Raw genomic sequence first — 15,851 nt, forward strand, 5'->3', positions numbered from 1 at the left:
ATATGTTTTATTAAAGCCAAAGCTGGTTTTAACATTAAATTTTTTTGGAATACATGTGTATATACATGGCTTTGTATATTATCTACAAACTGAAAGATCTGCAAGAAATTTTAAAAGACTGCTTTATCATTTACTATACCCAAGCGAAAATTACAATAAGGCGATAAAAAGCTGATTTTCTGCACTTCTGAATCGAAATTCTTTAAATTAAATATTATGCGACAAAATAAAAATTACAAAACATTGAAAATCGCCACGCACAATTTCAACACACTCAACAATTACATATCTAATTGTCCGTAGCGACGACGACGACTTCAAGTCTGCCGGTGCGCTGCGGCTCGAGCAGATACCTATGACATCATGGCCAAAATTGATCTTTGGTTGTGTGTTACTTTTCTTTTTTAATTTTTTGTCTTCGCTAACACGCAATATCCAGTTTTAGCGACTTACCAAAAACCACCTAAATGTTTTTTTTTTTTTCATTAATTATACATATTATTATTTTTTTGTTCAGCGTGAAGCACTTGTTAATTTAGAAATGTTGTAGTCATCTGCGTTAATGATCATTTGTAAATGTCATAAAACAAAACAAAAAAAAATCGATAATTTTATTTGCGAAAAAAAACTAATTAATAGCGGTATCTAGTATTTTTTGAGTATTTGAAAGTACATATGTATAAGTATACTCCTAATGAAAGCAAAAAGCCAAACGCACAACTAAATTTATAAAAATTAAAATAAAATTAAAAATGCAATTAGTAAGAGGAAATCGTTGATGCGCGTGACAGGAAATTAATTTGTTTTGTGCTTTCAAAAAATAGAAAAATAAATATAAATTAATTTTTCAATTCCTACATTTAGCTGTAATTTCTACCAAACAGGGAGCATATTTTACATATATAAGCTTATTTTAAATATATTGTACGAGCTTATACATACTTATACCTCTCAAATGTAGCTATATATTCTCCTTGATGTACATATATATAACTATCTTCCTTCTAAACAATAAGGTGTGATTCTTACTTCTTTGTCCATCACTTAAAATAAACTGAAATTTCGTGTAGTCTGTTGCATATCATAAACCAAATAAGTTAAAGTTTAATGGCCTTATTTATAAAAAATAAAGTAGGTTTAAAGAGTTTAATAAAATGACATTTTCATACATTTTTCAGTTTATAAACCTTTTTTATTTTTTATGAATAAGGCCATAAAACTTTACGCAAAGTTCACGAAAATGCAGAATTTTTAGAAACTTTTTTGGTATGCAATTTTGTAACCTATTCAAATTTACGTGTAGCCTACTACCGTTGACTTTTAATTCAAACTTGCCCATTATTATACTAAAATTGAATAGGCTACAAAAATGCATACCCAAAAAGTTTACAAAAATTTCTTAATAAAACTTGAAATTCGCGAAAGTATATATATATATATATTTGTATGTATGTATGTACATTTAACATTAAAATTACTTCTAACGTGAAAGTAAGTTCTGCAATGAAATAAAAATCAAATATTTTAAATTTATATTGTTTTAATCTCAGGAAATAACTAGATATACGATTGAAGAAAAAATTATTTTAGTATCACCAATAGTTGAACGTTTTATTCCATTACTAGAAATTTCTCAACATTGCATAAATATGTACATATCGAGCATTGCCATGATTTTACAACACGCCTACACATTCATATATGAATACATACTAGATCAATTTTTCCGATTACGTAACCTATGTCAGTTGACAAAAGGCAATTTGTTTTGCTTCTCTCCATATTCTTCTGATCAGTGGTAATTGAAATAAATCACAGAGTAATAACATAAATTGTGCGAATACAATGGTAGAGTAGATCTCAAACAAAATGAAGATCTCACAATGGGAATGCATATCTACATATGTACACTAGGGGGGTCCAAAAAAAAGTAAAATCCGAATATTAATGCTCTCACACCCTAGGATTGTTCTATGTCGAAAAAATATACCGCCATTTTGTTATTTTGAAACCAAAAAATATTTAGAGGTCGATGAAAGCGCTCAAAGTTCTCCAATGTTTTTTATATGGAAAAAAAACAAATTTTCGTAGAAATGGTATTGAATTCTTGAAAATCAATATTTTTCGATCGGAAAACTCTGGTTCTCTTTACGAGACTTCCAATAATTATTATTATTCCAATTATTATTATAATAATACCCAATTGTTTATTTAAGCCCATTGCATTTTTGGAGGTTTCTGGAGGACCTATAAATTATAGTTGCTATGAAAAAAGGTTAAATAAGCAATTGAGTATTATTATAGGGAATCTCCGGCAGAGAAGCAGAGTTTTCCGATGGAAATATATTGATTTTTAAGAAATCTAAACCATTTCGACGAAAAGTTGTTTTTTCCCATATAAAATACATACATGGAAAACTTTGATCACTTAGAACGGCCTCTAAGTATTTTTTTTATTTCAAAACAAAAAAAAAACTGTATATTTTCTTTCGGTATAGAACAGTCCTAGGGAGTGAGAGCATAAAAATTCCCACTTTACTTTTTCTCAAGCATATTTGGACCACCCTAATGTACACACATATGTGTGTATGCAATGAGTGGCAACTTATTTATCTATTTAAAGAAGAAGGAATTCATTTAAAACGTTTTATGAATCAGCATTGATCGGGTCGCTATTTACAGCAGTTTTACTCCCAAGTGTTTCAAGCCTACTCTATCGCTCAGGTCCCCAATGATTCTAGCGTCAATGAACCTTAGTCTGCTCCTTTCCAATGCGGGACATTCGCAAAGTAGGTACCTTACTGATTCAAGCCCCTACAGAAGTTGTTGAACGGCACCCCGAGTCTTAAGCAGGGATCACACGATTTGTACATTTTGGCAGTCAGAGAGTGGTGTTGTCAAGAAATAATGAGTTCAGCTCAATAACAAGTTTCCAAACAACATCACTCTGTCACTGTGAAAATGTACAAATCTGTGATGCCTACTTTACCGTGTGCCTACCTAGAGTGATGTGACCGCTCAATAGACCTGTAGCCAAGGAAATTTCTCCTCTGCTTAGCATAAAGAGCTCGGTCGATCTTTTCACATACCATTCCGGTCCCATGAGCTTGGCCGTGTTGCAGGTTTCGAGCTGTTTCTATCTTTCGCCTGCTTCGGAGGAGAAGAACTTGCAGGCAGCAAGCGGCATGTCTAATCCTTTTCCAAGACGGCGAAAGCGGAAGTGAAGTGCCCCCCTTTTACGCTCATCCTGCCTGGTATACCTTTATGTCCCGGCACCCATATTTACCAGCTGAAGAGCGAAATTCTCTGGCATCATGTTAAGGGATTTGCGGCAACTCACTACCGGTCGCGAGTTGCATGTGACAGATCCACAGTTTTTAAAGCCGCTTGGCTGCCTGAATTGCGGAATATCAAATTAACTGTTTGTACGTAAAAACGAAATGTTTAGTAAATATTTTTATTAGCGATTTTTACATTCCAATTTTATCTAATTGGGAAATTTTCTTAAAATTTCAGAACCCTTTTTTTTGCGAGTTGTCGAACAACATATGAGTTCGAGTCTATCGACATCTGATTATAGCAGCCAATATTGCAATATTTGGCATTTTTCGTAAGCATATTTCCTTTAATCATGAGTGATATCAACAGCGAGTCTACATCTCATTTTGAATACCGCTACTTTCCTAAGCTAAGATATCAAATGAATAAATTAACTAATATTTTGTAGCAATCAACCACGGTCTACTTAAACATAATATGTGCACATTTTATTCGAATCAAGCACAAACGCTTTTTACGATGATTTACCGCTATAACTTTCAAACTTTGCTTTGGCTAAGTTTACATATGTATGTACTAGGGATGTTGCGAATGTGGAATTTTAGACATCCGCGGATGCGAATATCTAATGGATGTCAAGTACTTTTAAGAAACAATTAGAATTTATCATAACGGCGAGATCGTTGTTTAAGCAGCGCTTAAAAGTCAAACCAGATGTGTTAGGTTTTTCTAAAACTTTTTAAAAAGAATTCTTCAATCTCATTTCTTAGGCTGTTTCAGAATATGGGCAATCTGTAACTTCATCAACATTTTTCGATTTTAGATTTTGTAACTCATTTCTAATACTTTCTTCTGCGACTGCTTTGCAAATTAGTGCTTATAGCGAGCTAAATAGGTTATTATTTTCCAGGAAAGGAAATGTTTAACAAAATTCTGTTTTCAAAGTCGCGGCTGCCAGCCGAATCGGATCAGAATATTGTTAATTAAAAAAATAGCACCCCGTTTTTTTATAAGTATTTGAATCTCAGACAGTTACGTAATTCTTATCTAATTATAGGTCACACCTATAGCCTTTTAATTATTTGAGCATCGATTCTCTTTATAGCCAGACGTTGATCATTTCTGCTGAAAATCCCTATTGAAGGAGCTTACTCTTTGACTTTATATAGCAAAGGGACAGTTTTACCACAGAAGTTTTTAGCGAAAGATCCAATGTATATCCCTATGAAAAAAATATTGTCCGACAAGTACAAAAAATTCCTGTTTTTGAAATTTTTGCTAAAAATAAATTCCCTAAAAAGCCCCATTTGAAATTATTGAAACGAATATATTAAACATCAAAAGCAAATCACGAAAATTTGATTAAAATTACAGTACACACTTTGTTCGTTTGTGTTTAGTAGTTTTTTAAAATTGGTCCAAAAAAATCATAATAAAGAAAGAAACCAATGCAGGCATTGAAAGCACAGAAAAAAAAATGTATTGTTGAAAGGACTATGTTCTCTTTGACGTACGTCAAAGGTCAAGTAGAAGTGGGAACTTGTATGACTGCTCCTTGATAGCTCGGTTACATATATATTCAAAGACATTTTTATCAAAGTTGATAAATATGACATTTGATCAGTTTTGTTATCCAAATACTCCCACGACCACAGCAAAAATATTGGCAACAATTTGTCATTTTGTTTGATATATATACGCTTTACCGGTGCACTTGCACAACAAAAGTTCCGCATTGATTATTGCGAATGCGAATGTTAAATTTAATGCGTAAGCCCCGCGGTTGCGAATGCGAATGTGAATATTCGCAACAAACCTGGTATGTACGTATTGCGAATGACTTAAATGTCTTTCATTTAAATACTCATATTTCATGGGACAAAACCACAGTTACAGAGGTAAAGTCATAAAATACCACACAAATACTATACATACATACGTATAGACATAATATGTATTCATATGTACATTTCTACTCGAATGTAAATATTTATGCATACATGTATGAATGTGAAATGAATATCATTGGCAAAAAATGTAACGATAAAATTCGCACTGGATATATTGTTTCATTGACTTTCAATTTATTATTTAAGTTGATATTTCAAAGCCAAATAATTATAAAAGTTGCGTGATGCAAGTCATAGTTCCAGAATCGTCGCCAACGCGGAAAATACCGTAAATCTTCCGCAGAAACTTTCTTTTGAATAGCTCAAAGGCCGCCTCATCTGATGTTATATTGCGCCAATTCTTATTGTTCTAAAACGATTTAGTTCTGCGGATCTTATTGTTTCTTCAGCATAAGATTAAAGAAGTCGCTCTATAAAGATTCGCCCTGTCTGGAACCTTGTACCTTTCCTGACAGGAAATAATACCGCAAGTTTATGGGCAAATCTAAAAAACAGGTAACCTTGGTGTTGTTTAGCTTTATTTTCACTGTTGGAAACTATATCAAGCTGGTTGCTTTTGGATATAATTCGCTAAGGCATACTAGAAGCCTCAAAAAAAATTTGGATCAATTTGCCGCATAACTTTTGAATTATAGGGGTTTAAATAAAAAAAATAATGAAAACAGGTGAATTTTTTATGTAATTTTTAAGAGGTGAAAAATTAATTATGCCATAACTTTTGAAGCACACCATATACTGATTTGAAATTATATGTGCAATTAGTACTTATGTGTTCACTTCAAATGTAGTAGGTAAGAAAAGTGTGCATTAAAAAATAACAAAATGGCAAGTAACTCAAAGTCTGTAATTCCACATTTCACTATTTTCAAAATTTTCGGTTTATCGCGTATAGTTTTTGAAGCATTTAAGTTTAAGAACTTTTTAAGTATGTATTGTATACTACAAACAATTACGAATAATTTGATACCTGAGCAAGAGCTGTGCTTTCAGAATAAACCAACTTTTAAAGATAAAATATTCTGCGATCTTGAGCGCAATTTTTATTCTAAAAACACTTTAATTGAAGGCACATTTGGAAAATACGTCGAAACGATCTAAATATTTCTATAACTGCTAGTCCTCATAAAATTACATATACCTGTAAAATGTTTAAAAAAAATTGTCTCTAGAAGTGTGTAAAAACCCTGATTTACTACTCTTAATGATGCTCCTTCTTTTAGTCAGAATATTTCGAGAGTGGTATCAAAGCAAATTTTTTTCGACAAATGTTCTGATAGTTGCTCTTGCTTAATTGGAGCCTTCTGAATTCAATGGCGTCCTAAGTTTTACCCTATTGGCTCCACTTTTCGAGATAGCGGTACTTGAAACTTTCCTTAAATTTTAACTATTTTATAAAAAAAGTCCCTGGGTTTTGAAGATATTTTACTAAAATTTTGCACATAACCGTTCTTTAATGTTACCTTAACTATTCCATAAAATCATCGAAATCGGTTCACTAGAACATATAGCTCCCATACAACTGATTGATCAGAGACGTTGTTTTGCGTTATAACTCCTTCAATTAAACAGGTTAAAATTTAGTATAGGTTCAATTTAACATATAGCACGCATACAATTTATTATTCAGATATGAAGTTAGAGTTATTGCGCAAAAATACATATCTGAGTAATCAGTTGTATTGGAGCTATATGTTAATGTTAACCTATTTCGATAATTTTAAGGAATAATTAAGGTAATATTAAAAAACTGTTATATGCAAAATTTTAATAAAATAACTTCAAAATTGCGGGAGTTCTTTATAAAATAGTTAAAATTTAATCAAATTTTCAAGTACCGTTATCTCGAAAATCGGAGCCAATCTGTTAAAACAGGGCATGCCATTGAATTTAGAGCATCCCAGTTCAACTTTCAAAATCTTTCCTCAAAGTTTACAACTTGAACAGCGTAATTTCAACCCAGCTTATTCTTTTGTTTTCTATTTCATGCTTATTCCTCGTCTAACTTTTGAAGCACTTGATGAAAATGAATTACATTTATATTAATCGATTTATTAAGAGATTACGAATAAAATGATATATAAAACATAGGTGTGCTCACAAATTTAAAAATTAAAATTTTTTTTTGAATGTGTACCTATTTTTTATATTTGCCTTTATACAGTCATTTTTTTCTTTGTTACTTTAGTTGCTAGTTTACTTATATTATAAAAGTTTCTATTTCCTTGGAGCATATTATAAGTAGAAAATTTTTCTTTGTTTTTATTGGTGACAATGAGTTTTTCAGTGTAAACTACATTCATACATACATATCGACGCCTAACCGCCAAAATAATAATATTTTCTTTTTGATGCCGAAATATTCCTAGAGCATCTAGATGCTTTTCTGCATCAAAAAGAAAATTTTTAAAAAAATGTCGCTTACGTTATTTTGGCGGTTAGGGCTCGATATGTCTCCTATTTTTTTTTTAGAAATTTTTCTAAACATTTGTATTACCTGTTACTTGCTTACTGTCCAATAGCTGCTCTCTTTTGCATACCCTCCTTTCATTTAAAGTACCTCCATTTGTCTTCTCTGGAAATGGGAGAAATGAATAAAATCGTGACTTATTACGAACTCCTTGCTTTTTCAAAGCAACTACATACAAATACAAATATCCGAAAATAAGCGCGGACGAAAAAAAGTCAACTCCAAAAGTTCCACGACAAATTTAAGCAAAGCTACTTACGGCTATGTACTTAGCAATGCTGCTAAACTGGCCAATTTAATTGGCTATTGGGGAAAATAAAATATCTCGTTATAAAACAAAAGTAAAAATAATAAAAAATCAACATCAGTATGTACTTGCACTTTCAGGCATATTCTTTGGAAAATGAAGCGCCACTGGGTTGTCGCTAGTTAGTTTCGCTGATTTCTGGTTGCTGCTATTGCCATGGCTTACAGCAAACATACATATGTACATATGTATTTAGGAGTAGGTGCTGCTGTTTTTGAGCGAGGGAAAAGCAAGAGTCGCTGCTTCAAAGGTTGCTGTTGTCCAACTGGCTGGCTGCCGTGTCATTGCCGCATTTTGAGTTTTTATTTTATTTAAAAATAAGTACTTACTTGCCAACGTTTTTAGTCCACAAAAAAAAACTGAGTTTTGTGCATGAAAACATTTTCCGCTCCGCTGTTTTCACTTCAATCGAGTGCATAGCTTTGTGTGCGGCTAGTGCATTATCACAACAAAAAAACACCGTTAACACGCAATCTATTTGCGCCGGTCAATAACGATTTACAATAGCATTTTACGTTTTTTTTTGTTGCTGGTGAATTAGTTATGTAGCTGCAATTACAACGACAACAAAAACTGTGAATATTTAGTGATTTAAAAGCTTAACAAAAGTGAAAAATTTATTGTTTACAAATCGCAACCAAATCTTAATAGCCTTCAGCTCAAATTGATCGCGTGCCATCGAAAATGACCGACGTGGATAAGCTATCCTCCAGAATGAAATCGCGCTTGCATTTGCAAACGAAAACCGTAGGCGCTGATCGCATACGAAAAGCTAAGGAAAGTAATGAGGATATTGCGGTGTTGAGCATGTTTTTGCCGAATGCGTCGGCGCAGGAGGAGAACCGCAAATTTTATTGTTCCCTAGGCGACTACTGTCGTCTGGGGGATCCACGCGCCACAAAAGCAGGTAAAGTGTGAGTTTTTATAATTTCATAATGATAAAAAATGTTTTTTTAAACTGATAAATTAGCTAAATTTACTATCGATGTATCTACAATTTTCCTAAAAATAAGTTACCGATAAAAGTATACATATGTCATCGATGATGTTAATATTAATTTTTTACAGTATTCCCCGCTTAATTGACCCCCGGTTAATTGGTTTCCCCGCATAATTGGTTAAAAATATGTGCTTTTGGAAAGAGATATTCCTGATTTCGATTTTCCCATCTTAATTGATTCCCCTGTTAATTGAAGCAAAAATTGTGCACTTTTTGTAATGCAATTAAGCGGGGAATATTGTAATTTATTTTTTATTTTTTGTTTTTTTTAGTAAAATTTGCTATTGGATTACAAAGTAAGAATTCACATCAGATATACATCGCGAATATCAGAAACTAGTTTTTGTGAAAATTTTAGATGGAGGGTATTGAATATACATAAGTGCTCGATAATATAATTTGATGACAAGAACTTTTTAGATTTTTCGTGAAATCTTAAAAATTAAAAATAATCAAATTTTTAAGGGTAGGTTACAACAGTTTTTGTCCATCTTTTTTTTATTATTTATTGGTATTTATTTTTATATCCCAAAACTATTATTGATGTGAAAGTTTGTGAGTGAGTGTGCACAGCATCGCTTGGAAAAGAGGTTGATGAAAATGACAAAAAGTCCTTTACAACGTTAGCCTCTTATTGCCGTGATACCAGACTAAAACTAAAGAATAGCGTTGGTGTTCATGGCATCACAAGGTAGATTTTTTTTTTTAATAAAATTACATAGTTTTAACAAATATTTTTTCCAAAAGATCAGCTCAGATTATAAAAGGGTTTAAGCTTAGGTTTACATAAAATTATTTAAAATCTATCGACGGAATGAAAATAATGAGCTTTTTGGAGGTATCGGTTCAACTCCCGTAAATCTTATTATTTTGCCGCAATATTTTCTACAAGTTCCGCTACAACTATGGATCAAACAGCTCCGGCTAACGACAGATTTGTATGCCTTGGTGTTGAGACATATTTAATATGTATTTGAAACATTTTCTGTTGCTGTGCAGATAACAACAAAAGCAACTACGTCATTTTTTAAGTTAACTATTTGGGCGATACAACGCCCACACAGACAATAGATACATCATTGTATTACAGAAACTCGTACATACATAGTCTCAAAAGAAAAAAACGGATGACTAATACTGCATATTGTGATAAATAATTATAATCATAACTAAAAACTTTCAGACCAAAAGTTGTTGAGCAAAACCGGAAAAAACGATCTCAGATGAGATCACTTCTAAGGTTTTTTAAATATGTGAATAAGCAGAATTTTAGGAAAAAAATATATAAAATTTTCCCGTTTAAAATATGTAGATATGTACATACATATAAGTACGTATCTAAATACACCAATATATACGAGTACATACATTTGGCTGCGATTATTAACACAAAAATAATTTTTGTTCCGAGTTTCTTTCGCTGTTCATTAACCCCATCGCGTTGACTTATTTATGCACCTTTATATGAACATATGTATGTGTGTATATACATATGTATGTACACATCTATGTAAGGACTTTGTACATACAGACATCAACTAAATCGACTTGAAAGTTTTGCATAGCACTCGTGACACATTTTCGACTTTTCTCTGTAGTAAATTCTTGCACGAAAACTCAGAAAATTTCGTATACATTTTCGCTAAGAAAAATGCCGATGTTCATATGCTGTATGTATGTACATATACACATATGTGTGTACATACCCATGTACATTAGGATTATGAAAACAATTAAGTTTTGGCCAAAATTTGTTGCAAAAAGCTTGCGAATTACGAGAAAAAAAAATTGTAGGCATGCGATCAAAATTTTGTTTCTAACATTTCTTATTTTTTAATTTTTTTTTGTTGTTTCGGTAAACATGGAATTTTCTATTTATCTATAAATTTACGGAATTTATGGAATTTTCATATCTTTCAAGTCAACCGAACGAAAAAAAAATTAAATTTTAAAACCCGGTTTTTGCGCACAGTCAAAATTCGCTTGACATGGAACTTTCCATATACATATACATATGTACATATCGCAAACCTGTGCGATCAACTCAAAAAAAATATTTGGACGATTTTTTTGGATAAACCAATTCATAGGACCGACATCCAGTTAATCGAAATATTTTTTTCTTCATGATTGTATACATTAACTTAAAAACTACTCTTATACCTGTTTTTGTATTAATTGCATGTGTATCTAACACTAGGTGTGCGATATGTATGTACGTATGCACCTTTTTCAGTACAAATATTTTCTTTCTCGAAGATACCTACGAGAACTTTTCGTAGCAAATTTTTACAAAAAAACTTATTTTTGTTGGTTTTTTATCATTCCTCATCGTCTCCTCATAGGTATATTTTATTTTAAAAAAGTCATATGCCTAATGTAAATGCATACATACATCTATCTGTGTGTGGGCAAGTGTTTATTTTTTAAGTGCTGTTGAAATTTGTGAAAATTTGCCATAATTTGCCACTAAACTATAATATAATAATTGTATATTATAAATATATAAATATTGTATATTTTTCGGTTGAAAGTCAAAAAAATTGACGCTTCACACATTTGCTAAGTGCTTGGCTGTGGAATAAATGGGAGATCCACATAAATTTCCATAAATCGAAATACAAAACGATTGGAAGTGCAAATAAAAAAACGAATACGATCCAAAACTAACAAGAACGTAGTGTGGAACAATTTTCCGTCGTCCCTTGTCAAATTTGGTTTGGATACCACTTCGATAAGTGTGCATAACTATTGCAATAATGTGTCAAACAAAATTAAAAAAAAACACATGGTAGCTCTGAGTATTGCGCAATATTTAAGTATTGTATTATGGGGTGCACTCTACAATAATTTGAGTTATGATTTTTTTTTTACACCGAAGTTGAGTAAAATGAGTACATTACAAAATTAAAAATTTTTTAAATCTTTTTGAGTATGCAGTTTTGTAGCTCATTAAATTTTAGTATAACAAAGTGCAAGTTTTAACCGATTGATTTTCTTAGAAAACGGGTTTACTCATTTCCTTCAATAAGAAAAAAGTGCAAAAAGCCGTTAACATAAAAAATATTAAAAATCAACGCAATTTTGCGGTAGCTTAAAACTTCCACTTTATTATACTAAAATCTAAAAAAAACATTTACAAAATTTTTTAATTCGTAATGTACTCATTTTACCCAACTTCGATGTAAAAAAAACTCATAACTCAAATTATTGCAGAGTGCACCCCATAATACTATACTTAAATATTGCGCAAACTCAGAGCTACCATTGAGATTTTTGTAAATTTTTTTTTATTTTGTGAAAAATTTTTCAAGAAAAAAAATTATAAATATTTCTTTTCATAGAGAATTTTGTGGGTATTGTGNACTCAGAGCTACCATTGAGATTTTTGTAAATTTTTTTTTATTTTGTGAAAAATTTTTCAAGAAAAAAAATTATAAATATTTCTTTTCATAGAGAATTTTGTGGGTATTGTGATTTTTTCCCAATTTTTTCCTTGTCCCGTTCTCGGGATATTTGGAAAACTATTAAATCGATTTGTTTGTGTTTTTGTGCTGTAAAGTTTATAAAAATGTATTAATCAAGCTCAAATTTCACTTTTGTTTATTATTTATGTTTATGCATCAACCCTAAAAATTTGAAACAAATCAGACACATGAAGTGTGAACCCCGTCCGTTTTGGTATGGAACGCCCCATATACATAAAGGCCCCTATTATGAGTTGCATTCGATTTTCGACTGTGGTCGAAAGTGCTGAGCGAACGAATTTTCATTTGGTATTATGGCGCTCATTCGATGAAGAATAGCGCTATTGTGAATTTCGCTCGTTTAGGTTGTTCACAATAGTATATTTTTCACCGCTGAGAAGCTATGTTTACAAATCGAGCAAACCAAATAGTGTGCTTATACATATTTATGTAAATTTGTTCTAATTAAAATGAAGTAAAAAAGAAAGCAAGTTTATAAAAACGTGGTAAAATGAGTACAACGAGTTCTGGTTCAACGATTTGTCAGAGGATGAGAGCTTAGTAAACTGGCCAGGAGTAGCAAATGTTTAAGAGAGTTTAAGTTTATTAGTCTTTCGAATATATTTTGATATAAAATATATTTAAGAAATTTGTCTACAGATTCATTAAAAAGTTCCGACCATCTATAGAACCGTTTGTGAGCCAAATCTATTTAAAATATTTTAAAACTATCAACAGCGCTCCGATTTTGTTCTCAGAGATCGCGCCAACAGAGTATTGGGATTTTCTTTCACAAGTAAAACCAGCTTTTCGAGCTTGTGTTTAGTATTCACGATGTTAGAACTGCATGAAATTAATAAAAATTGTTTAAAATTAGTGTCTAGCCGCCAAAATGTAAGAAAACATATACAAAATCATAAATTTTTCACAATTTTCTAACACTTCGCTACACCATCGAAAGCAAAATTCTGTTCGACAGAAAATTCGATACTCAACGAAAATTTCGACACGCTTGCATAGCTCATAATACGAATTTCACTTTCGATCTTCGATCATCGATAGCCAGCGAAGATCGAAAATCGAATGCAGCTCTTAATAAGGGCCAAAAACTTTCCACTTACATATGTATGTATGTATGTTTTTAGATCAACATATTGCACCTAAACACCAAGTGACCTATTTTAATGCAAAGTGCAGACATTAGACTTAAACTTAATGGTAGCAACACAATCTAACTATAGTATTTATTCAACGATCTTCCATCATCATTTATTTTATGTATGATCTCCAATAAAATAGTTATTTACGTACATATGTACTTATTTAGTTGTTTAAAAAAAGCTACTGAACTTTAAGTCTTTATGAACTTGCTAAGTCATTTTATGTTATTTTTCATGACTGAGTATGTACGGGTGAAAGATTACTATATGTTTTCAAACACTATTAATTTCTCGCAATTTTGTTTAGCAAATTTGTTGACATTGTTATGGCACAGAAATATTAATGGTGTATTATCATAAAATATAACATATGCACATATATTACAAGCAAGTGCATTAACCCTGCAGTAGTTCTCGTCCTCGCTTCTCATTTTACTGCCAAAATATAGAAAGTAATGCCAATTTACCACTAGGCATTCAAATGGCAAAATTTACAAAAATTGTCTACCACAAATGTCATGTGGTAATAAACAAATTTTAAATACATTTTTTTTTTCATATAAATCCGGCATAAAAGTAAACATAAAATAAATTTATCTATTTAAAACTAAAATTAACTAAATAAATTAATTTAATAAAATCAAAAGAAAATAGATACTTTGTATAAATAAAATAAAATTAAATACAAACAAAAAATTTACTGAAAATTTATGAAAAAAGTCAAATAAAAATAAAACAAAATAAAATAAAATAAAATAAAATAAAATAAAATAAAATAAAATAAAATAAAATAAAATAAAATAAAATAAAATAAAATAAAATAAATTAAAATAAAATAAAATAAAATAAAATAAAATAGAATAAAATAAGAAATATGTGTATTAAAATAAAATAAAATAAAAAATATTCATAACTAAACAAAATAAAATAAAGACAAAACAAAAATAAATTATTAAAATAAAAAATATATATAAAATAGGAATAAAATAAAAAATATATTAAATTAAAATGTGAATAAAAATAAAAATATACTAGTTTTAAAATAAAACTAAAATAAAATAAGAATATTTAGTTTAATGAAAACGAAAACGAAAAATGAAAATTTAATAACACTAAAATAAAAAAAATATATTAAAATAAAAACATTTATTAAAATTAAAAAAATATAAAAAATTTATTAAAATAAATTAGAATAAAGTAAAATCGATTAATATAAAACCCAAAGTACAAATAATCAATAAATAAATAAAATGAAAACGAAACAATATATAAATTAAATACGACGAATGCTAAAATAAAAATAAAATAATATTTAATTGAATAAAGTAAAATTAAATAAAAACTAAATATAATTACTAAGACTAGAATAAAGATAAAAAAAAAATATGTATTTATATTTTTTTTTGCCGTTGGATATTAGGCCTATTTGTTGCAGAGTTACTTCGAGTACGATGTAGGTATGTACTATGTATTATTACAACTCATTGATGATTATTGGTTATGTGTATACTGTTACTGTGCCACCAGCACAATGTCAGTGGGCATAAAGGAAAGCAAACGAAAAATCACAAAAAAGACAAAAGACCTAAAAGGGTTGTATGAGCCTTAGTTGCATGTCAAAACCTTATAAATTTCTTTTGTTTAACCAAAATAGAAAAAAATGCTTAGCATACCTCAGTAACACAATCAAAATTCATATTGGCTGTAACCAACTGCAAATATTGGTTGCATGTTTGCATGTCTGCCCTTTAATGTGGTGACAAGTAGTTGGAGAAAGTAAAACTGAATTGGATATACTCGTATAAAATACATTTTAAGGCACCAAAAACAAAGCAATATCTACTATTTGCCATCACCACTGCCACTAAACAAAATCAAATAGAATTTAATGTTGACCTTCAATAGCAGTTACACAAAAAAAAAGATTATTTTTCATTCATTTCACCTGTCTGTGAGTGGTACGAGGTGTACGATGTAGCGCCATTGAAAAGTATGCAATCAGATTTATTGAAAGGCGGGCGATGGAACAATTTTTAACTAAAATTTAACGAACCTCAATTTTCACATTATCAAACACTTGTTTTTAATAAAATCAATAAATAAAAATGTACATATAAAAATAAAGTTATTTATTTCTCTTCCTTTGTTCGTTTATTTGCAGGCACCAAAAAAATGGAATACAAGACACGTCAATGGCATGAGAACTGCTTCTGTTGCTGTGTCTGCAAAATGGCCATTGGCACTAAGTCGTTCATCCCTAG

General features: G+C 30.5%; 1 protein-coding gene across 1 annotated transcript in view; it reads left to right on the forward strand.

Moving 5' to 3' along the window:
- The window catches only part of LOC108369074 (four and a half LIM domains protein 2-like), a gene marked incomplete at its 3' end in the record, with an annotated part of 52,196 nt that extends 36,349 nt beyond the window's left edge, over nt 1–15,847 (forward strand). Inside the window, exon 3 of the mRNA XM_017624057.1 lies at nt 15,752–15,847. Coding sequence (XP_017479546.1) covers nt 15,752–15,847 — 96 coding nt within the window. The remainder of the gene's footprint in view (nt 1–15,751) is intronic.
- Nucleotides 15,848–15,851: the final 4 nt, after the last annotated feature.

This window comes from Rhagoletis zephyria, unplaced genomic scaffold (genome assembly GCF_001687245.7).
Source record: "Rhagoletis zephyria isolate East Lansing unplaced genomic scaffold, Rhagoletis_zephyria_1.1 Rzeph_scaffold_03484, whole genome shotgun sequence".
NCBI lineage: Eukaryota > Metazoa > Arthropoda > Insecta > Diptera > Tephritidae > Rhagoletis > Rhagoletis zephyria.